Below are 26,448 nucleotides of genomic sequence, written 5' to 3' on the forward strand. Positions count from 1 at the left end.
GACCCATTAAATACAAGATGGCAACGTCCCACCTTGGACTATAACACTTTGAATGTGAATGTTGTGGCCTCATGTGCAAACATGAACCTGGAATCCTCACATCTTTGTCTGATTTAGGTAGGTTTTCAGTAGAGCATAAGGCATCAGTTATGTGCATCAGGAAATGAACCACATGAAATTGGGGGATTAGTGGCAATGGAGGAAAGAGAGAGAGAATGTTGAGGAGGAAACTAAGAGGGTAGTTTACTCCACCTCACTCAGAGTCCCAACACTGGGCTCCAATAGACCCTTCAATAGGAGGGGTCCCTCATAATTTCAAGTGACATAGATTTGTAGCCTCCATTTATACAGTAACATTTTTAAGAACTGTGTCCCCAGTGACTCCTCTCCAGTCCCTTTTTTTGTGTTTCATCTCCTCTGCCACAAAACTATGCAATTAGTGTGATCATATGGGCAGCACCATCTTGGTTCCTGGCAGTTGCTGTTTTGGTTGCTGAGCCACATAGTTGTGGTGTTATCAGTATATACAGACAAAACCCTCAGGTGGTGGGGGGTAGTTGATATTATGATTGACATTGATTACATAGGCGTTTGTTTCTAATCATAATATAATGAGTCCTGCTAGAAATATGCAGCTGTTTTTAATTTATTGATACATAGCATTTCCATGCTGTAGAAAGTTGTATGGATCCAGCACAAACAGCAAAAGTTGTGAAATTAACTTGCCAGTTCTTATCGAATATAGTGTGTTTACTTTTGGTAGCCACTGATTGTATGAGACTCATGTTTTGAGAACTAGTGCACTGACATCAATATAGAAGTGATCTATTTGGACATCAGATGAGCATAGAATCAAACTTCACTGTGCTGTCTCTTGTGCCCAAACTTGTAAATAAGACATATTTAAATAATGCATCAGAGAACAATCAAGTAAAAGACTTGAGACTTTCACAATCAGAAGATGAGTCAAAGCAGTTCACAGTTAACAAAATACGTTTGAATAACAGTCATGGGTGTAATGTAGGAAGCATGGTAGCCAATATCCGACAAACAGCAAGGACCAGATGATCCATTTTAATGATGTTAGTTGAGGGGTGCAAGTTCAACAGAACACTGGGTGAACTCCTGTAATTCAAATGATATGGTGGGAATTTTTATTTCACTTGAGAAGCCGGGTGGGGTTTTGGTTTAGTATCTCATCTTGAAATTGGTGTCTTTTCAAAGTGCAGTGCTGAGGGAGCACTGCATTGGAATGTTAATTTTATTCTCAAATCTCTAAAGTGAGAGCTGAACTCAAATCAGTCTGCCTCAACTAAGCATGTTATTATAGAGCTATGGTTGAAACATGCAAAATGGTAATTCAAAGTTTGCATTTGAAGGAATCAAGGATGGACCTTTGCTTTAGATTAAAAAGAATAGCATTTTGATGAAAAATTAAAATGTATGACAATTAAGTTTAGATTTTCTGTTTTTGATTGTTTTGATTTATTTTTGCAATTATTAATTAAATGATATTTATTCCCCGTTTTAGCAACACTTTACTTTAAAAAATTAGTATGTTGAGAAAAATCAGTTTTTTCAAAAATTTAGAACACAAAAAAAGTAAAATGATGAATATGTTCTGCAATTGGTTCAGTGAATGTTTTCTTGGTATTGTATCCCTGTACTCTTATCAATTTTCTGGCCAGGCCTAACTTTGTACAAGAATCCATACGTGAATTAATTTAAATAAACAAGGGCTACTCAGCAGGATGTAAATTAGCATTTATAGCTTTTTTAAATGGAAAATAGCAGATGTTCCTTTATGCAACCATGTTACAAGTCAATACGATGATCTAATTTCTAGTGATTTAGGCATAGAACATCTTTATGAATTAAAGAAATGGACCCAGCCTAGAATCTGATACTCTTGGCAAATTACAGAAGTACTTAATCCATGATATTTGATATAAATGGTCATTTGGTATCATGGAGCATGTTAGTATTTCTGGAAAAAGGACATAATTTGCTGAAGCTTTTTCAGTAATATTGAATATACTTTTTAGAAATTAGAATGAATAGGTATTTCTGTTGGAAGCCATATTACTATAAATACACTGCAGTTGTGTGGAAATTTGTTTTTGTGCGTCAAAGTGATAAAAATTGTTATGCAGTCCCTCAATTGTATCATGTCGTGGGAGATTTGTACTGAGCATATTTATTTATAGTTGTCCTTGGCTGGTTAAGTAGAACTTATTTAAATTTAATATGATAACACTAATTTTCTTTTCATTTTCTTTCAGATATGGCCGTGTGGAAAGTGTCAAAATTCTTCCCAAAAGGGGCTCAGAAGGTGGAGTGGCAGCCTTTGTGGATTTTGTGGACATCAAAAGTGCGCAAAAAGCACATAATTCTGTCAACAAAATGGGCGACAGGGATCTGCGAACGGATTACAATGAGCCTGGCACTATTCCTAGTGCTGCTCGGGGATTAGATGATACCGTTCCTATAGGAACTCGTACTAGAGAGGTTTCAGGGTTCAGGGGAGGTGGTGGGGGGCCAACATATGGACCACCACCATCACTACATGGACGGGAAGGACGTTATGAACGGAGACTTGATGGGTAAGTTCCAAGGTTTCTCTAGGCAGGGTTTTGATAAATGGTATGGTGAGAAGCAGCAACTCATGTATAGGTTACCCAGATGGATTTATTGAGGAATTCTGTACATTCGTGCCATTGTTGGATATGGAAGAGAATTGAAACCAGTAGCAGCTCTGGCCTATTCGCAGTGGATCTATTCTGCAGCTGTGGCTGGATGACTACTCCTGGGATAAGTTTGGTTAGTGTGATGGAAGGTTTCTGTCATTTAATATGGTGTTAATCCTCGTAATATGCTTCCCTTTTCTCCCTGGATTGCAAGCAGTTCCCTCTGGATGTATCCCTTCGATCGAATGGCTATAATAATATTGTCTGGTACAACTGACCTGAGGAATGCTATGGGATTACCAGACCTACTTTTTGAGGCAATACTGAAGTGTATTGAAGACTTCCTGCAGTATTATATTTTGGCTTTGGTTTAAATAAAATGTATTGATGCACATTCTTTGGATATGAAAGATTTCTATGAAGATAGAGTACTCTTGCGATCTACTGTTTCCTGGAAGGATATTACAGCCAATGATTTGCGACAGGAATACATGCAAGGAAAGCTGAAGAATGAGGATGTAACAGATGCAGTTATGATGGGTCTACAAATCTGTACTGTTTATTTTTTTCTCTCTGAGTGGATCTTATGGATATTTATGGGCTAAAGATAAAATATTAGAAACTTTTAAACATTTGGAATGTCACTTTCCCCGTATAATGGAATAGAAGTTTCTTCAACATGGGATTATATGGAACCTTTAAGTAGTTGTGTGTCAGAATGGATTACCTGGTTTGTGTTTGACATACTACTTGATTCTACTATATTGTACCAATGGACTACCATACGAGGGAAAAGTGTTAGTGGATACGTTGCATTTTAACTTTCAGATCAGATGTGAAAAGATTTCATAACAATTGAATGGCTACTGACTGCTAGAAAATGGATAATAAATGCCTTCTGCTAGAAGAAAGCACTTTGCCCTAGGAATGACGGGTATAGTTGCTTAATATCGACTCAGGAATTGGGATACATCTGTCCATCGGCACGATCAGATTGAACGCACTTCGCCATCTCAGAAAGGTCTTGGGGTTTGGGATTTACTTTTAAACTTTGGGAGCTATCTGTTTTCAGGCGAATGTACTTAACACTGGCAATGGAAGTTTCTTTCTTGGGCGTTCAGTTTTCTTGATACATTCCCCAAATCAGTGCGGCACTAGCACTATCCGAAGTTGGATTACCCCTTTAAGAGAGGACCAAATTGGGAATGTTTGTACACTTTTCTCTCCCTAGATTTAATTGGGATTTAGGTCGTGTTTACTGCAGTCTTAAAAGGTTGGTATGTCCTGCCATGTATATCTTAGCCCCTCTCCTAACCCAGTCAACCCTTCCTTTCCACTAACTCCAGTAGTCATTAGTACTGCTAGAAAATCAAACTGCACTTTAGTCAATAGAATCTCACTGACTTACAGCTTTATTAGCTCCTCTGCCTGTCTGTGTGTGTCTTACGTGGATTAGGAGTCTGTAATTTTTGTATGTCAGCTGATGGCAATAACGCTTTCGAATCAGCTTGCTTCTTCTGATTGCTGAAAGGTCAGTGTAAAATAATTCCACAGTATATTGTAAGGTCAATTCTGTAGCTATAGCTTAAAGTCAAGGTGACACTATGCATAGTTTAGTGCTTGGCTGCTCAATGTTTCCTGAATCTGTAGAATGTTAATTAAAATTTAGTGATGTTTTAATAATGTGAGGAAAAGTGTAGAATCACAAGGGGCAAAAATAAGCAGAATGAAAATGAAGAAATATAATAAGTGGATGGACAGAGTAATATAAAATCCTGAAATTAAAATAAGAACTTTTAAAAATATAAGTAGCACATTGATATTGAAGTAAAATATTTAGCAACTTATTCACCTAAGTTTAATCAAGCTCTATAATAATGTCTCCAATGTCTGATAATTAAGAAATACATCTGGCTAAACAAAATTGAAGTATAACTACATTTATAAGTGAGAAAATAACTAACTACAAAGAATGGATTTTGGAAGAAAGCAGTTTTTTTAAAGAAAGGAATTTTCTTGATCGAGGTCAAAGTAAATCAGTCGGATTTCGTGTTTCTATGTGAGTCTAAAAGCTGAATGTTGGCTATTATGATCTCAATGAATCAGGTTTGCTTTTTAAGATTATTTTTGCACTCTATAAGCCAATGATAAGCAACCAACAATGTCACTTAATTTTTGGTACAAATTTCAAGTTCTGCAGTGCAGACTTCACTTGTAAGTTTGGACAAGGGTTCGCCTTCTAGTGAGTATCGTGATTGTAACACCATGAACAACACAACAGATATTTAGCCAGTTTCAAATTTTCAAAAGTGAACCACCATCTAACATGGATAACCAGTACAACATCTGTTGTTGCTTAATTCCTGCTTTCTTCCAAAAGTGAGTATCTGATTAAACACAGGCCACAGAATGGTTTTCTTTCAAGTTTGAGATGAGAGCCTTTGTGTTGATATGGTGTATCGACCATATTTGATAACATAAGAGCTTAAAATAGTTTTGCAATAGTCAGTTGTGTAATTTTAAAGTAATAAATCAGGGGGAACAGATAAGGAAAATTCTTGCAGTGCAAATATCAAAAAGCCTTTGATACAGATATTACTTATTTGCTGGCACCTGGGAATTGGAAAACACTGAAACTTTACAGATGCAAAAGTCACATAGTTAAATAAAAGAGGATCCTGATGCCAATTATTTTAGAATGCTAATGAATTGCTATCATTGCTATTGCTAAATTCTCTGTTCTCTTTATTGTCTTCTGTACTCTCTAGTTAAAATTCACATGCTTATATTTTTGAGGTTGCTTGCTGACACTTGACAGATCTTCATTTTTCCTCCCTATCCCCAAAACACAGGGCTTCTGATAACAGGGAGCGTACTTATGATCACAGTGCCTATGGACACCACGATCGTACAACGACAGGGTTTGATCGCCCAAGGCATTACGAACAGGATTACTATAGAGATCCTCGAGATAGAACTATACAACATGGAGTTTATTATGGGTCAAGAAGTCGAAGTCCAACTCGATTTGAAACTCATGATCCACGTTATGAACAAAGAGGGAGAGAACAGTTTGCAATATCAAGTGTAGTGCACAGAGATCTCTACAGGGAAGATGTTACTCGGGAAGTAAGGGGGAGACGACAGGAAAAAAACTATCAGCACAGCAGGAGTCGATCCCCACATTCCTCACGGTCAGGAAACCAGTCCCCACAGCGATCTAGCCAAGCATCGAGATCACGGCGTTCTCCCAGTGGCAGCGGGTCGCGGAGTAGGTCATCAAGCAGTGATTCTGTCAGCAGCAGCAGTAGTACCAGCAGTGACAGGTAGGTGGAGAGGAATGTAACACCAATAGTTCCCACCATATGACGTCAGAGCAAAGAGAAACATGGGTATTGTTTCACCAATCCTCGGAAAAGGTGTAATTTCTAAGTTAGTAAATAAGTGTTACTTTTTGCCAGCTCTTTTTACTGCCAAATGATTGTTTAACCTTTTATCCTGATAGAGTTTGAAAATCATGTTGCTTGTTTTTACAAAACTTGTGAAAGCAAAGTAATGCATGCATAGCTGTTATTGGAATTTCAATTAATTATAATGTGAATTTTCAGTGGTGACTGCTGAAAATGTTAAAAATGTTTACATAAACAGTTAGAAGCAATCACCATTGTGCTGCTGGAAGGATAATTTTTTCTGAAAAAGTAGGGTGAATTACTCGTAAGTAGAGCAATTTGACTTGATTAATCCCCTGAGTCCCAAGAACTAAGGGTATAGGGCCAAAGCGGATACAGGGTACAGAGTAGGATGACCAATTGTGATCATGTTGAATGGTGAAGCAGATTTGCAGGGCCAATTGGTTTATTCCTATTCCTTTTTTTTGTTCCTATAACATACCATGTCCCCCATATAACATTTTGGTAATAATAAAGTTAACATTACTTGCATGTGGGCCCTTATCACAGTTACCAACAAGCTGTACCTGTTTAGAAAAATAAGTCTACATCTCCCTTAATTTGCTTTAAACTAATAGACCACTTTTCTCTTTGGAAAGAACGTTATGTATGGCATTCCGTGCCTTGTGCTGTTTAATATAAAATTTTAACAAACTGTCAATGAATATAGAGATAGCAGTAGGAAAGAAACCTTCAGTTCTTATATATTGTATAAGCTATGCGTAGCACAAAACTGTTGATTCAGTGTATAGTAAATTACACTGTGAAGCAGCTTACTTTTTGGAAGGTGACAGGATCACAAAGTATGTTGCAATTTAAAATTGCAATTTTCCATGAAAAATGTTTTTAAAATAAAGCATTCAATGGCAATCAAATATTCACGTTTGTAATATTACGTGTCATTGTGTATGTAATATATTAAACCTATTAGATTCTGGTTAATCCTATATGATTGTATGGCAGGAATGAGTCAGATCCCACATGAGCTCAAATATTTAAATATTCTACTTTAATCTTAGCTTTATATTTTCAAGTTAATTTATCCCTTGTATTCAGGAACCCAAAATGGCAAATATTGTGGTGCTTTGGTTCGATGCTGGAGTAAAGCTATTGCTGTGGATGAGGATTCAGAAATAAGTCATTAGCATACCCACCTCTGGGAAGAAATAGCGGTGTTGCATACGTAACTCATTTAAATTTTTGGAAACAATGTTTTTAGTTCTTTCATTTGTGTAATTACTCTGACTCCTCTGGTTCTAATAGAATAAGTTAAAATTAGGAACATTGTATCGGGGGTGGGGAGAGAGAGAGAGAGAGAGAGAGAGAGGTTAGTAAAGCATGTATACCTCAACCTAATTCTTCCAGTGGCATATGTGTTATGTAAAAATGGCTTTAGAATTACATAGCACTCACAGCATACAACATCGCCCCCAACAGGTCTCTGATGTCTGTGCTCTTTCCACCCTCCTTTATTGAAACACATCAGCATAACCTTACTTCTTTCTTAATTCTTATCTAATTTTATCTTAATTGCATTTGTTATTTGCCTAAATACATGTTTCCTGGATTTCCATTAGATTTATTAGTAGGTATTTAATGGTATTTAATATTTTAAAAACATCTGCAGGTACCCTGATAAATTCCTTAATTTTAAAGACCTCTGTTAGATTACGCATCAGCCTTTTCTTGAGAAAAGACCTCCGGCCCATTCAGTCTTACCTAATAGTTACAATGTTTCTGTTTTGGTATTGTACATGTAAACAATTAGAAGCTGGGATAATGTTCCCCAAGTTGGTGCTTGTCACTGCTATGGTATTGCATGATATTCTTAAAACAGCCACAATATCACCTAAATTTGCACGCTTAATCAATTTTAATTGCTGTTAATGATATGTGAATTTATTAAAAGGCACTCTGGGTGCAATTCATTCTTGGATAAACCTGTTTGTCTTACTACTACTACTGATTTGATTTTAATTTAGAAGTGGATGAGTGCAGTAGATCACTCACCTTTTGTGGAATCCCCAGTTACAAAGCTGGAGTTTCGTAGCAAAGGGAAAAGCCAGGTGTGAATCTCCAGCATATATTATTTAGTTTTGTAGTGGATTAAGTCACAGTGCATTCTTTGAGCTTCTTTTTAAATTCAGCCTAGCCAATTAACTTGATGGAAGGCTCAAGTAAGGATAGATGCTGTTACATGGCAAAGAAAATGGGACACTCATAATTTTTGGTCTTGTGGGCAAAAAGGGTTAAATTGTCATGCGTCACCACAATTTGTAATTTCTGTATGTTGGTGTATTGCTCATTTGTTTCAGCAGCCTGTAACTTTGGATTATTGAATTAGATGCAGTTTTTATTAATAACAAAAGCTTAATGACCAATAGATACTCAACAATGTCTAAATAATACCTAATATGGAAAAAAAGGTCGATGTTTCTCCAATACATAAGGAGTATCAATGTTGGAGTTGAAGGAGTTGATATTGATCTGGCAAAAGATGGCATTCAAGAGAAGTCTTAAAGGTGCATGGGTATCACTTAGTTGGCTAAAGGCACAGCCATTGATGATAGTGTGAAGGGAAACTGATCTTGTGTGCAGATGTTTATCTTAGGTTGGGGTGTTTAATTGAATTGTGCAGTTCACTCACATTGTAAAGTTCTGGAATCAATGCAACCTCTCTAATAAGATTGGATTAACATACTCAATCTTTGCATTCATAATATTACCAATAAAATGCTTTTGTACTTTTTATCTTGTTTATGTTTGTCTCCTGTCCACAAATGCCATGTACCTTTTCCAGTTCATCGGCAGTTGGTTGTTAATTTAGCTTTGTTATTTCCAACTTTGAAAAAAAATGTATGAGCAATGTGGAAATAACTTGTGCACCAGCCTTTCCCTTTTTTTTAGGATAAACTTAGTTTCCATTCAGGAATTAACTTGTGATGAATAATTAGGAGATTCTTTTATTCTGTGATTTAATGGTGTAATAAGTAGTTTTATATAAACCACTGCTGACTCAGCATCTAAGTTTGAATCCTGCTATTAACCATCTATTCAGTAAAAATCAGATACATTTCCTCTCCGTTTGGCCAAAATTGTAATGTGTTACCACTTTCTTGCCACTAGCCCAACTTTCATCCTCAGTATGCAAAATATTCATAACAAGTTTGTTGGTTTCCACTTGCTTTTGTCAACAACTCTGTATTCATTGTTTTGTGAAACTAGACATTGTTAATTGTAGGAATCTGATAGTATTTTGATTGGGTCACAAAAAGTTTGCTACATTCGAGGAGAACACTTGTGTTGTAGAAGCCAGAAATCCTTGCACAAGCATAACCGAATTCCATGGAAAGCAGAACAAGAGTTTCTGTTTTGAATAAATATGCCCTTGTTAACCATGTAAAGTTTTTGTTTCACTACAGTGTTATTTGGGCATTCATTCAACAGCCATGTATTTTTCAATTTCAGAAGCCAGTTTCCTTTATCTTGACCTTTTTCTCAATAGAGGTGAAACCAACACTGTACAAAATTAGATGCATTGTTATTCCTAAGTTTTAGAGTTTTGTGTTAGTTCCAAACAGCATGTTTTATTTAACATTTTCACACAATAGGACAAATTTGTAGCATTCACTTTCAGTCACTATTATCCTGGGTTCAGTCATTCGTGTCATAGTTCTTTATTGATCCTTTAACAACTGTCCATGATTTAAAAACCCTTTGTTAAACTTGCTGTCACCATTTTCTGTTCTGGTGGAATTAGATGCAGTGTGTTGAGTTTCTTCTCATAATTTTGGTTTTCTGTTTATGTCATTTCTTGGTCTTCCATATTTTGAAAGATTGGCAAAGTTGATTACTAAGCATCCTGATTGAGAAATTGGCAAGTAACGTGACTGAGTTCTGAAGCTGTCTGTCTTTTCTGCTCTTTCTTCGTTATTGCTAAGGCAGGCATAGAAATAGTGGTACCTGCTTTTAAATTGGACAGTGAGCGCAGTTGCATGGTATTAGCTAATTAAGTCATCAGTGCCTGCTCCACACCTGGTATATCAAAAAACATTCAAAAATACAGCATGCCCTAAACTGTTTAATGACTTGGATTTGATCTTGAGCAGGTTTTTTTTATATTTTGCTAGTTTTGAATCTGTGTTGAAGTGGTAGTATATTCAGTTTTGGAGGCAGAATAATGCATTCTGTCATTCCTGATAGCAATCAACATTTTATCCTGACTCTGTTTTTACACATGCTATTGTGGAAGTCTTTCCAAGTTGTGAACTCCAGTGTCTTGTGCAGTCTAGTCATTCAAGTCTCTGTAAAATGATGAAAAATGTCAGTTGTATCCAGAAATTGGAGCTAATAAACTGATGAAGATTAACATTTGCTTACATGAGGTCAACTGGCAAACATTTTTACTTAATTAGAATTGACGAAATAAACGATTTGTTTTTGTCTTCTACGTTTTGAATTGCTAGGCTGAAATTCTTTTGGGACTGAGAAGTGATTTTAGAATTGCGAAGCAAAAATAGAGTGTCATAATGAAATTTCAAAAAAGCATTAGATGTGTGCTGCAACACGAAAAGATCAGGTATGAAGTTGGAGGCACACCAGATTGAGAGAACGCTAAAATTATTGTAGTTGAGAGAGAATGGGGGACGATCTCTTGTAATGTTTTGGTCTCTGCAAATCGTGCATGTGAGCTGTAATGGCCTACCAACATTGCTTCCAACTACCTTTAGCTGGATTAAGTGTCATTTGCCGTTATATGACCCACTCTTCTGGTACATCTAAATTTGTTGCGTATGTTTGCATTCCTTTTATTGTCCTAACCGTTGCAAGATTTTGGTGCCATCTGCAGAATACAGATCATATTTTCAACGTGATTGTTCACTGTTTCTTTTGCTGTAGGATTTATGGTTTTTTTTTAAACTTGGTGTTTATTCTGAGACATCAGTGAATGATGTCTGGAGTGAAGAGCAGTACTGAGGACATCTGGCTCTGTTTTCTTTGAATAAAAATAGTTTATGAAGATTTATAAGTGCTTGATAGAAATTGCTTGCATCTGTCGTGTGAAGATTTAAACAATGGTGAATTTGTGGTGAAAGGAAATTGGACCTCCTCTAGAAGTTCCTGGTTATCAAAAAAAAATTGAATGCCTCCTTGGCAAATAAGTCCAGTTCTTTTACAGTCCCTTCGAATGGATGCTGGCTTTAATTGAAGTAGCCTCAACTGTCTATTAACTTTCTGTAAATTTAGTTTTTAACCATTTGAACAAAATATCATGGGACTGTAGTTGTTTCATACCTTTGAAAATTATGATCCAGTGATAATTGGCAACAAGCTAGAGATGATATGACATTGATAAATCCTCCCTCTAACTTCACAACTGTTAGAAACAATTCTTTACTGATCCTTTAACAACTGTACCTGATTTAAAAACCCTCAATTAAACATGCTGTCACCATTCTCTGTTCCAGTGGAATTCGGTGCAGTATATTGAATTTCTTCTCGTAATTTTGGTTTTCTATTATGTCTGTAATCCTGATGAGTGTACATTGATGTTACATAAAATGGTTTTAATCTCCTTTTGTATGATATTGGAGGAACCAAAGCTTCACGATGGTTTTTAATTGTGACCCAACCATTGTCTTCTGCAAATTTATTATCAAAGTGGAATCCCTGCCAGTGTCGAAATCCAAAATGATATAGGACTTTCAGCATAGTATTATGTACTTGCATGCTTTATTTACCTGGGCTGATTTTCTTGAATCTCAAAAGTGCTTCTGTTTGTTTACTTTATGTGGCAATTGTTTACATGCTTTACTTGTTCTTCCTTCTAAACTATAATATAGTACAGCACAGGAACAGGCCCTTTGACTCACATTGTCTGTGCTGACCATGATGCCATGCTAAACTATTCCAATTCCCATTCTAAACATTTTAATCCCATCTGCCTACCCTTGGTTGCTATCCCTCTATTCCCTGCCTGTTCATGTCCATCTAAATGTCTTACTACTTTTATATAAAATGCATCCACCCATCCACTAACCTTTTACCCTATTTGTCTTCCTGAAGTATTTTAAAGTCCTTGCTACATGCCAAACTCCATACTTCTGTCATCTGCCAAGTTCAATGTCATGTTCCAGACCCTTCCAATCTGAACAACACTCCTCTTATCCCCAACTCTGGTTCCTGTCCATCAGTAAATTTTCTTGTTACCTTAGTTTTATTTAATTTTTATCTGAGTTATGAATTTAAAGAATTTGCTCACAACTGACTAACTTTTTTCTGCCACCGTCCTTTTCTCAAGCATGCTTTTTTTGTTGTTCCGTGCTCTTCCGCATGATTTGCTTACTGAAGGAAAACGATTATTCACAACTGTTAGGTCCTCATTCTTAGTTTTATTGCAGCAGTTTTCCATGATTAATGTTCTTTGAATAATGAGCAGAGTTCAGTATTGAAATTGTTGCTATGTAAAAAGTGCTTCTAGCAGTGATTTTTGCCTGGTTAATTGTTAGCTAAATCTTCAGGAAGAACTGTGAACTGCAAGTCTGAATTTATCCCCCATGTTTTAAAGCATGTCTGAATCACAACTGCTGCGTTAGTGGATATGTTGCATGCGCACACATGGCATCAACAGGTACTGACTGAAAAGTCTCATTGATTTTCTGGGATCTGGGTGTATTTAGCAGTATAATAGTGATGTTATTGGACGCATCATCCAGAAGTACAGGCTAAAGCACTGGGAATATAGATTCCTATTCCATCATACCAGCTGGTGGGATTTAAATTTGGAATTATAAAGCTGGTCTTAGTAATAGTGACCGTGGCAACTGTCATTAATTGTTGGAAAAGCTTAGTTAACTGATTTCCTTCAGGACAGGAAATGTGGCACCCTTACCCAGTTTGGCTGACATGACTCCATCAAGCCTTCTGATATGGCCTAGCAAGGCACATTCCATGAAAGAATAATAAGAAAAAAGTGAAGTCACAGCTGGTTTAAGATTTCTTAAAAACTGGCCGAAGAACATATTTTGATGTTTTTTTCCAAGATGCATGGTGGTTTGGCAAGGCTTTGCACAATATTTGTTTGTTAACTAAGGCTGTCTATCTAACTGTCTATCAGTTGCTGTCCAAATTCCGGGTCTGCCACTGAGCTATAGGAAATTATTTCACAGCAGACGTACGGCAGGATCTGGCACCTTTTTGTGCCATCCTCCCAGAATCTGCCAGCAGCAGTTGTGGAAGCAAGGTCATTGGGGTCATTTAAGAGACTGCTGGACATGTATATGGTCACAGAAATTTGAGGGTGCATACATGAGGATCAATGGTCGGCACAACATTGTGGGCTGAAGGGCCTGTTCTGTGCTGTACTGTTCTATGTTCTATGTTCTATGTTCTAAACCTGTTGGTGCAGTCTGTCCGAAGTATCCATCCTTACGAATCTTTCTTTCAAATGCCAGGATTATATTTATTTATTGTATATTTATGCACTTTGGTGTGATATTGGAGCTATGGAAAAATAAGGATGAAGAAGAACCATCAGTAAACACTTTTTGTGGAATGGGCTGGCTACCCTTACAGCATTCTGTTTGTGGATGTGACAGTTAATTTGCATACAACAGAGACCCCAGCCTCAACTACATGAAACACCAATTCATCTGTTTTCAATGAATTAGAATGGGACAAATATTGCTTGGAATATCTATAGAGAATCCCCTTTACACTACTGCTATGGAACCCTTGCTGCATCTATCCCACACAATGCTAGACTTTGGTTTAATGTCTCATGTACCAGTTGGTGTCTTAATCAACATGTCGTTTCTTGTTTATTTTAACAAGCACTTTGCTGGAGTAGAAGAAGGTCAATAAAACTAAATGAGTAAAGAAGGGAGATGGAAAGATTATTGCTGGTCTGATTGAAATCTCAAATCCACATTCCCACCTATCCATGAATAACCTTTCACTTCCTTACTTGACAAAAATATACCTACTTATGTTTTAAATCATAGAACCCTTACAGCGTGAAAACAGGCCCTTCAGCCCACCAAGTCCACACCGACCCTCGGAGCATCCCACCCAGGCCCATTCCCCTATAACTAACCTAACCTAACCTACACATCCCTGAACACTATGGGCAGTTTAGCATGACCAATCCACCTAGCCTGCATGTCTTTAGATTGCTGGAGGAAACTGGAGCATCTAGAGGAAAACCACGCAGACTCAACGAGAATGTACAAACTCCACAGACAGTCACCCGAGTTTGGAATTGAACCCGGGTCCCTGGTGCTGTGAGCCATCAGTGCTAGCCACTGAGTCACCGGGCCTCCCTGAAAAAAATTAAGGCCCCTGCTATTGTCATCTTCTCAGGAAGAGCGTTTTAAAGAATCACAAACTTTGTGAGAAGCGGGGAAAAATATCTGCCGTATTGCTGTTTTAAGTGGACAACCTTGGTTTTTAAGATAGTGGCAAACATCCTTTCCACACCTACTCTGCCAAGAGTCCTTAGGATCCTATATGTTTCAATCAAGTTGTTTTTAACTCTTTAACATTCCATTAGATACAAGCCTAACCTGTCTTACCATTTTTTTATAAGCCAATCTGCCCATTCCAATGATGATAACATTCTATTAGCATCCCTAGTTACTACTTGTACTTGCATAGAAACAGAATTATAAATCATGCAAAAGGACACCCAGTTCCCCTTGCTTGTTGGAGCTGTGCAGTATCTTGCCATTTAGTTAATATTGTTTATTCTTCCTGCCAAAATGCACAATTTTGTGTTTTCCCAAATTATAGATCTTTGCCCAGTCATGTGACCTAACTATACATTTATGTGGCCTTCTTCAAAGTTAACTAACTTGCCTCTGTGTCATAACAATTTTGGTAGCCATGCCTTCCATCATTTCCTCCCACATCATCTATATAAATTTTAACAGTTGAGGTCCCAGCATTGATCCCTATAGCACCTCCTTAATTTCATCTTACCAACCTAATAAGATTCATTTTTGCCTACTGTTTTCTGTTAGTTAATCAATCTTCTATCTATGCTAACATACTGTCCATTACAACATGAACTTTTGTTTTATGCAGTAACTTTTCTATGGTTCCTTAGATGCCTCCTGGAACTTAGTACATCCACCGGTTCCCTTTCATTCACAGCAATTGCTATCTCCTCAAAAGAACTGCAACAGGTTGGTCAAACGTAGTTTTATGAAATCATGTTCATTCTTCCTGATTTTCTTGAACTTATCTAAGTGCCCTGCTCTAACTAGTTTAGCTATAGCTTCTAATGGTGTCCTTCTGATAGGTGTTAAACTTACTCTCCCATAGTTTCCTGCTTTCTTCTTCCCCCCCTCACTCTTTGAATAAAGACGTTACATTTGCTATTTGCCGATCTAACAGAGCTGTGGCTAAATCCGGGGAGTTTTGGAAAATTAAAATCAATGAATCACTTTCTTACTAGCTTCTAGTTTTAAGACCAGAGGGTGTAGTCCATCAGGCTCGGGCACTTGTCAACCTGCAGTTTACTCATTGCTAATTGTCTAGTGATTGTGAAATTCACAAGTTCCTAGTTTATCACTACTTCTAGGATGTTATTTGTATCCTCTATAGTGAAGATTGATGGAAACTGCCTGTTCCACTTATCTCCCATTTCTTATTTTCCATTATTAATTCTCCAGTAGCATCTTCCAAAGGATCAGCATTCACTTTAACGCTTGTTCTGTAAAAAAAATTGAAGAAATGTGTTGCTTTATTTATTATTGAGTTGAACTTTATTCTGTAACAAAATTTCTATGATAGCTATATCATGTATACTGGAAATATTTTGTAGCTGACCTTAGGTGCACTTTGCTGAAAACTAAATGTATTTTCAGTAATAAACTTACACTTTCAGCCTTCTGTTCTGCACCTTTTTGATCAGGCAGATTGTCAGTTAAATGTCAAGTTACACAAGAAACATTAATCCTCAAATTATCATTCTTTCTATGCGCTTTAGAATGGGATAGTGAAGTTGTACCATAGCAAATTAAAATGTAATTATGTAGAAACTATATGGTTTAAATTAACATTCTTTGAAGTATGGGATTGAATGGATGTAATCTGGTTTTTATCTCTGAGCAAACTTGGTTTCTTGATGATAGAGTCTGGATCTTTTCGCTGTGCACTGCCTCCACCCCAATGCCTTTGTTCAGTGAAATTTAAAAACAAATCTATTTTTTGCATTACATGTTTCTTTACTTGTAGAATAGGACACCACAGAGAATTGCAAATTAGCTGCTTACTTAATTAAAACTTGTAATTTTATATGAGTTTAAAAATGTGTTTCACTAATGTCCTTTAGGGGAGGAAACTGCCATCCTTACCTGGCCTGGCCTACATGTGACTCCAGCCCCACAGCAACGTGGTTGACTCTTAAACTGCCCTCTGATCAATTAGGGATGGGCAGTAAATGTCGGCCTAGCTACTGATGCCTTTCTCCTGTGCAAGAATAACCAAAAAAAAGTATTAAAAACTCAACATTTCATAACAATTTGCAGAATTCATCTTTAATAATATTGTGCTTCTCAGTTTTGGAATTTACCTACAGACTACATAAGGCACAGTTCTTATGTGCTTTTGACAATATTTCCACATTTGCAACTATATGATTCTGATTGGAATTAACAAAATGGCAAATACCAAGAAAGCTAAGTGCATGGCGAGAGCTTGGTAATTAATAAACTCTGAAAAATCAAAGCTGATTATATCTTGTGTCTTTCATTTCATGAAGCTTTTATCATCTGAAAACCTTTTGACTTATTTTTGATTGAAAGTGTTTTGGGAGAACCCCAGAGATTGCATGATGCAGATTGGTCAGCTCAGCATCATTTGGTTAGCTGTCTGCTCGCTGAACCAGCTCATGTGGCTGGCCGATTTAAAATGACTGATGAAACTACTTTTGAATTCAAAAACACAAATGTGGGAAGGACAGACTGACATCTTCAGAGTTTTTTCTCCCTTCTTTTTTAGTACAACATATCTGCATTTGTACTCGTTGTATTATCTGTACAGCATAATAAAGATAACCCATCTGGCTTTTAAATTAGATATGCTTAAGTGCCTGGAGATTTAGTTAAACATGGTAAACATTGCACATAAAAGCCCAAGTGGATCATTGTCGGAAGACTGTTGTGTCACATGAATTTTGTGCAAAATAGACCTGTTTGTTGCAGAGTGCACAAATAACTTCAGTATAGTTTTATTTGTCTCCATTTTGATCGACATGCTGAGATTGTAATTTTAGTTATCAGGTTTTATGTTTGTGAATGAAAATTTTAAAAAGCAAGAAACAAGGAGGTGTCTGTGACCTACAGACAAAGGAAAGTGATTTGACTTCTGCGATTTGTGTGTGTGGGTGAAGAATTGTATCCTGGTGAAGTAGACTGAAATCCAGAATGCCGTAATGTTTTATATTTCTATTCTAAAGATTAAGATGAAAAGGGAATTTCACTAATTAAGGAACGTAATAGTAACATCATGTGACTGAATATTGTCTTATGGAATTGTATTTGGCAAACTGTTCTATGTGTTGAAAAGCTTTCATCTGAATACAGTTTAAAAACTAGAACTACTTATTTGGCTTCTCAGAGCTAGTTTGAACTGGAAATATCCAGCTTGACTTGGCAGCTGGCCATGTCACAGTGGTAATATGAGCTTTACTTCCTTCTTTGTTGGAGCCCTTGTGGTGCAGGGGAAAAGGATAAGAGGGGAGGAGGCATGTGATTGGCAGGAGTCTGTGGTTAACCAAAGGGGAGGAAGGGTTGTTATATTCTCAGTTAGTGCCTGTCAGTTTACTTGCAGATGTTACTGTCACCCCAGTATAGTAGAGCAGATGTGTAGGATGATGAGGAGTTGCTGAGCGCTGTGGAAATGCCTTCAGAGATTAAAAACTATTTTAACAATGGATTTTGAAGAACTGTTTGTGCTGTAATTTAGAAAAATCTTGCATGTTATTTTTGAATTTGAAAGTTTAACCTTGGATTTTCATTACGTTTGGATAAAAAGCTTTTTTAAGTATGCCACTTTAGGCATTTACTGAGTATACACTTTTTAAGATCAGAGTTGTGACTTTTGGTAAATTATAAAATTTACCATGATATTCAGGTACACTTATGTTTAAATCTCTTAATTAAATTGTATTTTTGTTAAAGTTTCTTTTGCTCCTTTCTTTCATAAATAATCACTTTCAACGATCACTAAGAGTCACTATTATAAAATTGTAATGGATTGTTTTTGTCTCCATGTATATTGCGCTTCCAAATCCTTACTGCACTTTTATAAAATAAGCCACTCTGCTTTCATGGTTAAGCTGCTTATACCTATAGAAATCCTTATAATGCAGTTTAATGCATCTTGCCTGTTCAGGCTCTCATCCCTCCCACACATGCATGAGCATTGTGTTTTAGTGTAAAGTTAATTCAGTTGCCTAAAACGTGTTTTACAAAAGCCATTTGAAACAATTGCACAATTTGCAGAGGGTCTCTACTAACATTATATTAAATTCCTTCCAGGATGATATTACCCCACATTTAACAATGTTGGAATAAATGTGTTATCAATTCTAAAACAAAGTCTATGACTTAACCCATTGTCAGAATATACATATACATGGTTCAATAATTTGGAATGAGCCTATTTAAACTCGCCACTTTGAATGCTCAACTTAGCTACTGGGCTGTTCAGTCTTGCCATTAAGTTTTGACATTGCTTTAGAAAACAAGTTTTTCAATGGCCATTTTTCTGCAATTGAAACTTTGATGTTTAAGAAAAATTGAACCAACACTAGAAGTTATTGATTTTGCAGTAACATGATTAATTTATCCATTGGATAGTTCTTTGTGTCCTCTAATGTAAAATTTTAATTGAAGACATTAAAGACTCACTACCTCAAAAGCTTATACTTGAAATTGATGTTTTGGCTCAAATCTGTGGAATAGTACAGTATTAATACAGTCTTGAATTTGAGCTCTGCCGTCTTAATTTCAGGGTACATTGGTATTGTCGGTCATATGTGCTGGTGGAATCTCTTTCTTTCCTTTAGAGTTCTTTGCAGTGTTCACTCGTTTTTTAAAAATTATTTGAAAACTTGCTCAAAATCTATTCCAAAATCAGTGCTGAGATAAAATTTATAACATTTCTTATAAAATGAGAAGAAATTGGTCAGAGACAGGATAGCAGTTGAAGGGAAAATGTTACTTACTCCTCAGTTGCATTAATTTAATAAAAAAGAGCTAATTACTTCAACTGCATTTTCTTCCAAATTAAAAAGGTTAATATTAATGTTTCTGCTTGTGACAAAAGTTCTAATGCTAATGAGCCATGACAGGAGTGAGACGGAAATATCTAAATTAGTCGGCACATATAAATGATTGTCTCATTCTAGTTTTCTTTAAAACATATTGAGTTTTTAAAGCTAAGAAGACCTGATTATAGGAAATAGATGGAAGAGTTGGAGGGTAAGTGAGGCTTCTGGGGCCTTTTGGCACACATTGTTGAAGGAAATAAATGAAGAACTAAGAGTGAGTTGGGATAGGGTAAAGTTGTTGAGCAGGATGTTTAGAAGGGAGCCAATTAAGGATGTTGAGAAGGTTGATGGGAATGGATAGTGAGCAGAGTAGGGGAGAAAGGACACGGGGGCATGTTGTCATGGGAGAAGCACAATTTGTTGGGAATGGGGATTGACGACAGCCACAGTTTATCCTTAAGAAACATCTACCTCAAATGAATATTTGTGTCTGAACTCTTTCCTCATCCTGCTCACACATGCTGCTCTTGTCTTTCCCTCGCTCCCCATTCCCCTCCTTGCTCGCTCTCCTTTCCTTTCACACTCTTTCTTGTGCACTCTCTCTTCCCCTCTCTCTAACCCCACACAATCGAGAAAGTGAAAGGAGTTTGGTTGGGGGGATGATCATGAATGATGGAGAAACAGCAGTTTTAGTGCAGAATGTACATAAGTAAAGTACCATGTTTACTGAATTAACATGGGCATCATGGCGTCCGATTGCTTACATATTTCAGTCGTCGTGTATTTCTCATTTCAGTTACTCCCTTGTTAGCACATACAACACTTTTCTAATACCTTCAAGTGTACTTCATAAATAATCCTATTCAGTCAAGGCAGTACAACAGATATGTAGAAAATAAATACCAAAAGGTTATTGAGCAAAGTCTTTAATTCCACCTCTTTCAAAAGATGGTGCCTGATTTCCAGATTTTAAAAACAGCAAATAGTTAAAATAATATCAAGTCGAAGTGCAATTTAAAAGTAAGAATATTTCTTAGACAGGGACTGAATAATCACTGGATGCCTTATTCCAATTTTGCCTCATCACCCAAAATCTATATCTTGGATCTTGAGTTTTTTAATTGAGAATGTGCAAGAGGCTTCTTGTGTGTGCACTTGATATTTCACATGTCAAATCAAATTTCTGTTTGACATTGAGGAACAGAAAATAAACAAAGCAGTAATTTGTGATATGCAGAAAAGCCTGCAACAGTCGGTACCAGAGCCACTACCGTGCCATCTTCCAGGTGAAGCATCTGCTCATTCAGGTGAAGGTGACAACTCCTACAAAGAAGAGTTTTAAAAGAATCTCTGATTACCAACCAATATTTACCCTGCAACTGAAACAGATTATATGATTTTGATGATTGACAAATTCTCTGCCCAAATTAGCTGCTGTTACCCGAGTTAAAATAGTCATTGTTTCACATATACTTAACTGAATTGCTTTGGATTAGCTTGAGATCATAAAGGATGTTGTATTAACAAATATATCATCCTCTTGACTGACCTTCCACAAAGACACGGTTTTGATCCCAGGTCTGAATAACAGATAACCTTTGAATGAACCCATCCAGTGTTTGTTTATTTATTAATTTTTGTAGCCTTAAAGGGACATACTTTAGCAGAAGAGTGATATATTTTATATAGTACAGTATTTCTGCCTTCGTGAGTAGCCCCCAATATTCTCAAGACATGCTGAGTTCCTTTATCATGCTTGTGTTTATGTCTGTCATGCATAGAGACTTATCTGACCAAAGTTTGATCCTAACTGCTTCAGATCCAAAGCGCCTCCATTACCGTAGTTGTCAGCTTTCATTTCTAGATTATTGCCCATCTCTGTTCCAGCTTTAACTCACCTGCTGATACACTTGTCCACCTTTGTTACTTTTAGGCTCGTCTGTTCCAGTGCTTGAATACAGATGTACATGTACAGTGGCTAATTGTGTGAGATACTAAGGCTGATAACACATACAGAATTTTGGAGATGGAAAATGTTTGTGGTGTGTTTTTGATTTGTAAATATGTAAGATAGAAGACTTGCTAGGCCAACATTTCTCCTACTTTGCCCAGCTTTGTAGAATGTCACTTGACTCATTAGAGTTGTAACAATCATAGCCAGAGCCTTTCTTATGATGGTTTATTTTCCTGTCTTATTCTGCCAACTCTTGAATCTACCTAGAATTATCCTAGGCACTCCTCTGTCCTTATTTCTAGGCCATTTGATGACATCATCCAAAGCTTCAAAGGTCAGCATGTGCATAAAACTTGATTATGCCCAACTCTACGCTTCAACTAACTTTATCTACCCTTGCACTACTGCTGCTGTTATCAAACAGTCTGACATCCTGTCTTAGCTGAGCCTTAACATCCTTGAAATTAAGTACTGGGAAAACTTTGTAGTCATGCTACCAATATCACTTTCTCCTCGCCATTGTTTCATGATGATCTAAGACTGCTTACAACATTTTGTTCTTGAGCTGAACTTTTGATGTTACCATCTTTGCTTGGAAAAAAGTGCATCAACCCACTTTTCTGCAATGCTGCTGAACAACTATTCCAATTACCTGTCAATCCTTGACTCCCAAACCCCAAAATTTCTCTTCTCCCCTCCACCCACAGACACTAAAAAAACTCTGCTCCCGAAAACAGCCGTATCTCATCATTGCTTCCCTCTCCAGCTCTGTAACTACTTTTTAAATCCTATCACACCACATACCTTTACACTTCCCCTTCGTATTCACATTTTAACACATTTTGAGCTGCTATTTTTAATGGATGCTGAAAATGCAAAAGGAAAAACCTTCAACTAGTATTTACAGTTTTAGCGAAAATTGCATTTTACATCCACATATGAATCTGATGTTAGCAGAAACACTTTTTGAAACATTCAGTTTCCTGGGTGGTTGATTCGGATCAGAGACTTGAAATATGGAAATCGAACCTTGACTCTGAATCTTATTTAGCTAATTACATGATTCACTGCAGTATTTCAAATTGGGAGTAGACTAGGTACTAATGGAATATTTAAGAAAATTTATTTAAAACCTATTAAAAACGATAATTCATTTCCCATTCTAAAGATCACACCGTTTTGTTCCTTGTTTCAGTAATTGACCAGATTTGAAGCTTGACTCTGAATAAATATTGCAGTTTCCCCCCCCCCCCACCCCCCAACACAGCATTTATATGGAGATTGAAATCCCTGCTCTGCCTGAGCAGTAATAACACATCAAAAAACTTCTTCAGGACTACAACTTAATGCCAGACAAACAGTTGTAAATTTTAGTAGCAGCCACTGAAATCACCTGGAGATAGGGTAAAAATGGATGTCATCAGCATACATCTGGAACCCAATTCCATAATTTTGGATGATGTCTCCAAAGCAGGAATATAGGTAATGGATTGGAGCGGTTGTTATATGGTGTGGTATTCCAACATCAAGGCCAGCACACATGGGTTTGAGTGTTAGCTGTTCCAGAGGTACATCAAAATATCCCTGTATTTAAAAATACCTGTAGATGAGGGACAGGCAAGCAGCACAGCCTGGTTTACATTAGCAGAGTTCATGCATAGGTGAGAGAAACTAATGAATAATGTGGTGTGTCGTCAGTAGTCTGAATAATACCATTGGAAAATTATGCCAGTTAGGTGACTGCTGAAGAGAGAGGTTAGAGGAAGACAGTAAAAATAGTGTCAAATATAAAAAGTCAAATACAATCTGTCGGGGTAGAAATTTTAGTCACCTGTGAAGTAGAGAGATTCTGCAGCAGAGATGTTTTGCATGCACCAATCTGTAATAGTCTTTGCATTTAGAATTTAAAGAAAAAGAGGAACTAAGACGAGTGGGAAGGCAGTTAGGAGTTCAGAAGTTATTTTTATTGTAATAATTTCAAATGTTGTGAATAGAAAGAAATTTCTGCAAATTTACTGTTTGCTCTGGATTGTTTTGTCATTTGCTGCTTAAATTTTGGTGCTACTTAGTTTTCACTACAGAAGCTAATGTCTGTGAGAGAAAAACTAATCAGTTATGTGGATATCTCAGGATTAGTATTTTCTTGCTGATCTGTAGAGTATATGGCAGTTTTGGGAATACCAAGCTTTTGGTTGTTTATCCTACTACCGCAGAGTCATGCAACATAGTCCACGCCGATCGTTTTCCCAAGCTAAACTAATCCCGCTCAGCTGCATTTGGACCCCTTCCCTCCAAACCTTCCCTATGCATGTACTTATCCAAATGTCTTCTAAATGTCGTAACTAAACCTGCTTCTAATGCTTCATCTGGCAGTACATTTCACACATGTACCAGTCTTTTTTTTAAAAAAAATGTTGCCCTTCATGTCCTTTTTAAAACTTCCTTCTCTCACCTTAAAAACTTACCCCACCCTAGGAAAAAGACCCTTGCTATGTATCTTATCAATGCCCCTCATTATTTCATAAACCTCTGTTGTCACCCCTCAACTCCTATGCTCCAGTGAAGAAAGTCCTGACCTTCCAGCCTACTTTTGTAACTAAAATTGTCCATTCTCAGCAACATCTTGGTAAATCTTTCCTGAACCGGCTCCAGTTTAATATCTTTCCTATGACAGGGCAACCAGTATTGCACACAGTACTGTAGAAGAGGCTTCATCAGTGTTCTGCACAACCTCAACATGATGTATCAACTCCTGTACTCAGAGGTCGGAACAATGAAGGCAAGCGTGTTAAACATCTTTCTCTGATGAAGGGTCTAGGCCTGAAACGTCAGCTTTTGTGCTCCTGAGATGCTGCTTGGCCAGCTGTGTTCATTCAGCTCCATACTTTGTTATCTAACTACCCTATCTACCTGTGGTGCAAATTTCAAAGAATTATGTACCTGGACCCCATAATCTGTGGTTTAATGTCAAATTATTAATTAACATTCTTGCAGAAATGCTTTTGCACATTTTGCTTTGTTAAAGGTGTCATATAAATGCACCACTTTGTTGTAAAATTGGTATTTCCAATGTGCTTTGAACAAATTGAGTCACATTCACTTTCCTAGTAAAACGAATTGCACTATTTTCTTATCTAGGTGTGTCATCTATCTCTGAAATCTGCATTTGGCTGGGTAGTAATTTCAGACCTTTAGGGACTCCTACAGTTATATGCGTTGGTGTGGTAAATCTGTTCTTATCATAGTTGAGGAATATTTATTTTGTTTGTAATGAGTCAGTGTTTTTATTCAAAAGTAGATATAATGACTGCCAAGAATTTTTTCAAATGAGCATAACGTCAGAAATAATTTCAGACAATACCATCCCATTATTTTGCATGCACATACAAAAGCAGCCAGGCAACCCAGTTGGCCTTCTGTTCCCTTCTCCCTCATGTTAATTGAGCTTCCCCTTATATGCACCTGTTCATAGTTTTCCACTGTGTTGAGGGTTGGTTATTTTTAGATATGTACTTGCTGTTGTTTGTGGGTGGATTCACTCACTATTGGCGGATGACTTATTCCATAATACAGTTTGTGCTGAAGTATTAGGACGTAAAGAACGCTACCAGTTTCAACAATTTAGGAAAATCTTTATCAACTTGATAATTTGCAATTAATTTCTAGGCTCTTATGATTCAGGCAAGATGCGTTCTCTAGGAGATCATAGATTGAAGTTTGAATGCCAAACTTTGCTGTAACAGCATATCTTGTGGAATGCACTGGTGTTTCAGATTTTTGCTGCATCATTCAAATTAATTTGTAGTTTGGAACTTCACTTACTTGAAGCACAAGTATATAACAGTGCAGCAAGGGCAATGGGTGTCAGGGATGTTAACCAATAATGATGCCAAAATAACTAGTTAAGATTTAGGAATTGCGAGACAGTTGGAGAAACATCAGATGAAAACGGTGTAGCGTTAAACTGAGTGAACAAAGATTGAATTACAAGAGGGACACATGGAAAGGTTATATTTGGAAAATAAAAACAATTTTTACTTTATTTTGTTGAAGAATAAAAAGATACTTCCTCTATTTAATTCATACCCTAACTTTTTCATAGATTAATAGAATCCCTACACTGTAGAAACAGGCCATACGTCCCAACAAATCCACACAGTCCCTCTGAAGAGCATCCCACCCAGACCCAGTCCCCTAGCCCATGTCTACCCCACTAAACCTAAATATTCTTGGACACTATGGGCAATTTAGCATGGCCAGACTACGTACACTGCACATCTTTGGACTGTGGGAGGAAACTGGAGCTCCCTGAGGAAACCCACACAGACATGGGGAGAATGTGCAAACTCCACACAGGCAGTTGCCAGAGAGTGGAATTGAACCTGGGTCCCTGGCGCTGAGAAAGCAGTGCTAACCACTGAGCCACCATGCCTTTCTGCAACATGTTTAATGGACAAATCCAACAAGTTCTTAAAACTTATAGGTAGATTGAGGAACCCTATACAGTTAATGATAGAACTATGGACCGTGTGCAGAGCAAAGAGACTTCAGAGTATTGGTACGTAGTTCCTTGACAGTGGAGTCACAAGTAGATGGGGTGGTGAAGAAGGCATTATTTGGCAGTCTTGCCTTCATTGGACAGATTGAGTGTAGGAATTGGGAGGTCATGGTGCGGCTGTATAAGCTTTCTGTGAGGCTACTTTTAGAATATGGTGTGTAATTCTAGTCACCCTTCTATACGAAGGACGTTAAACTTGAGTGGGAGCAGAAAACATTTACAAGGATGTTGTCAGGACTAGAGGGTTTGAGTTACAGGAGGAGTCTGATAGACTTGTGCTTTATTCCCTGAAGCATTAGAGTTTGAGGGGTGATCTGATAGGGGTTTGTAAAATCATGAGGGGCATGGATGTTTGAATAGTCAAATAGTATGCCGTAGAGGGCATAGGTTTAAGATGAGGGGAAAAGATTTTTAAAAAGGACCCGAGGTCACTTTCTCATGGAGACGTAGGTGCATGTTTGGAACAAGCTGCCAGAGGAAGTAGTAGAGGCAGGTACAGTTACAACATTTTAAAGGCATCT

General features: G+C 37.1%; 1 protein-coding gene across 7 annotated transcripts in view; it reads left to right on the plus strand.

Annotated features, from left to right (window-relative positions):
* The window catches only part of spen (spen family transcriptional repressor), a 97,615-nt gene that overhangs the window by 18,644 nt on the left and 52,523 nt on the right, over positions 1-26,448 (plus strand). For 5 of the 7 annotated variants that reach the window (XM_048561148.2, XM_048561151.2, XM_048561150.2 and 2 more), the window contains exons 2-3: positions 2,283-2,603; positions 5,540-6,013. In XM_048561148.2, coding sequence (XP_048417105.2) covers positions 2,283-2,603; positions 5,540-6,013 — 795 coding nt within the window. Of the gene's footprint in view, positions 1-2,282; positions 2,604-2,634; positions 3,961-5,539; positions 6,014-26,448 lie in introns of those variants that run through there. The other 2 variants (XM_048561152.2, XM_059638069.1) reach the window with 2 other exon arrangements.

This window comes from Stegostoma tigrinum, chromosome 28 (genome assembly GCF_030684315.1).
Source record: "Stegostoma tigrinum isolate sSteTig4 chromosome 28, sSteTig4.hap1, whole genome shotgun sequence".
Taxonomy (NCBI): Eukaryota; Metazoa; Chordata; class Chondrichthyes; order Orectolobiformes; family Stegostomatidae; genus Stegostoma; species Stegostoma tigrinum.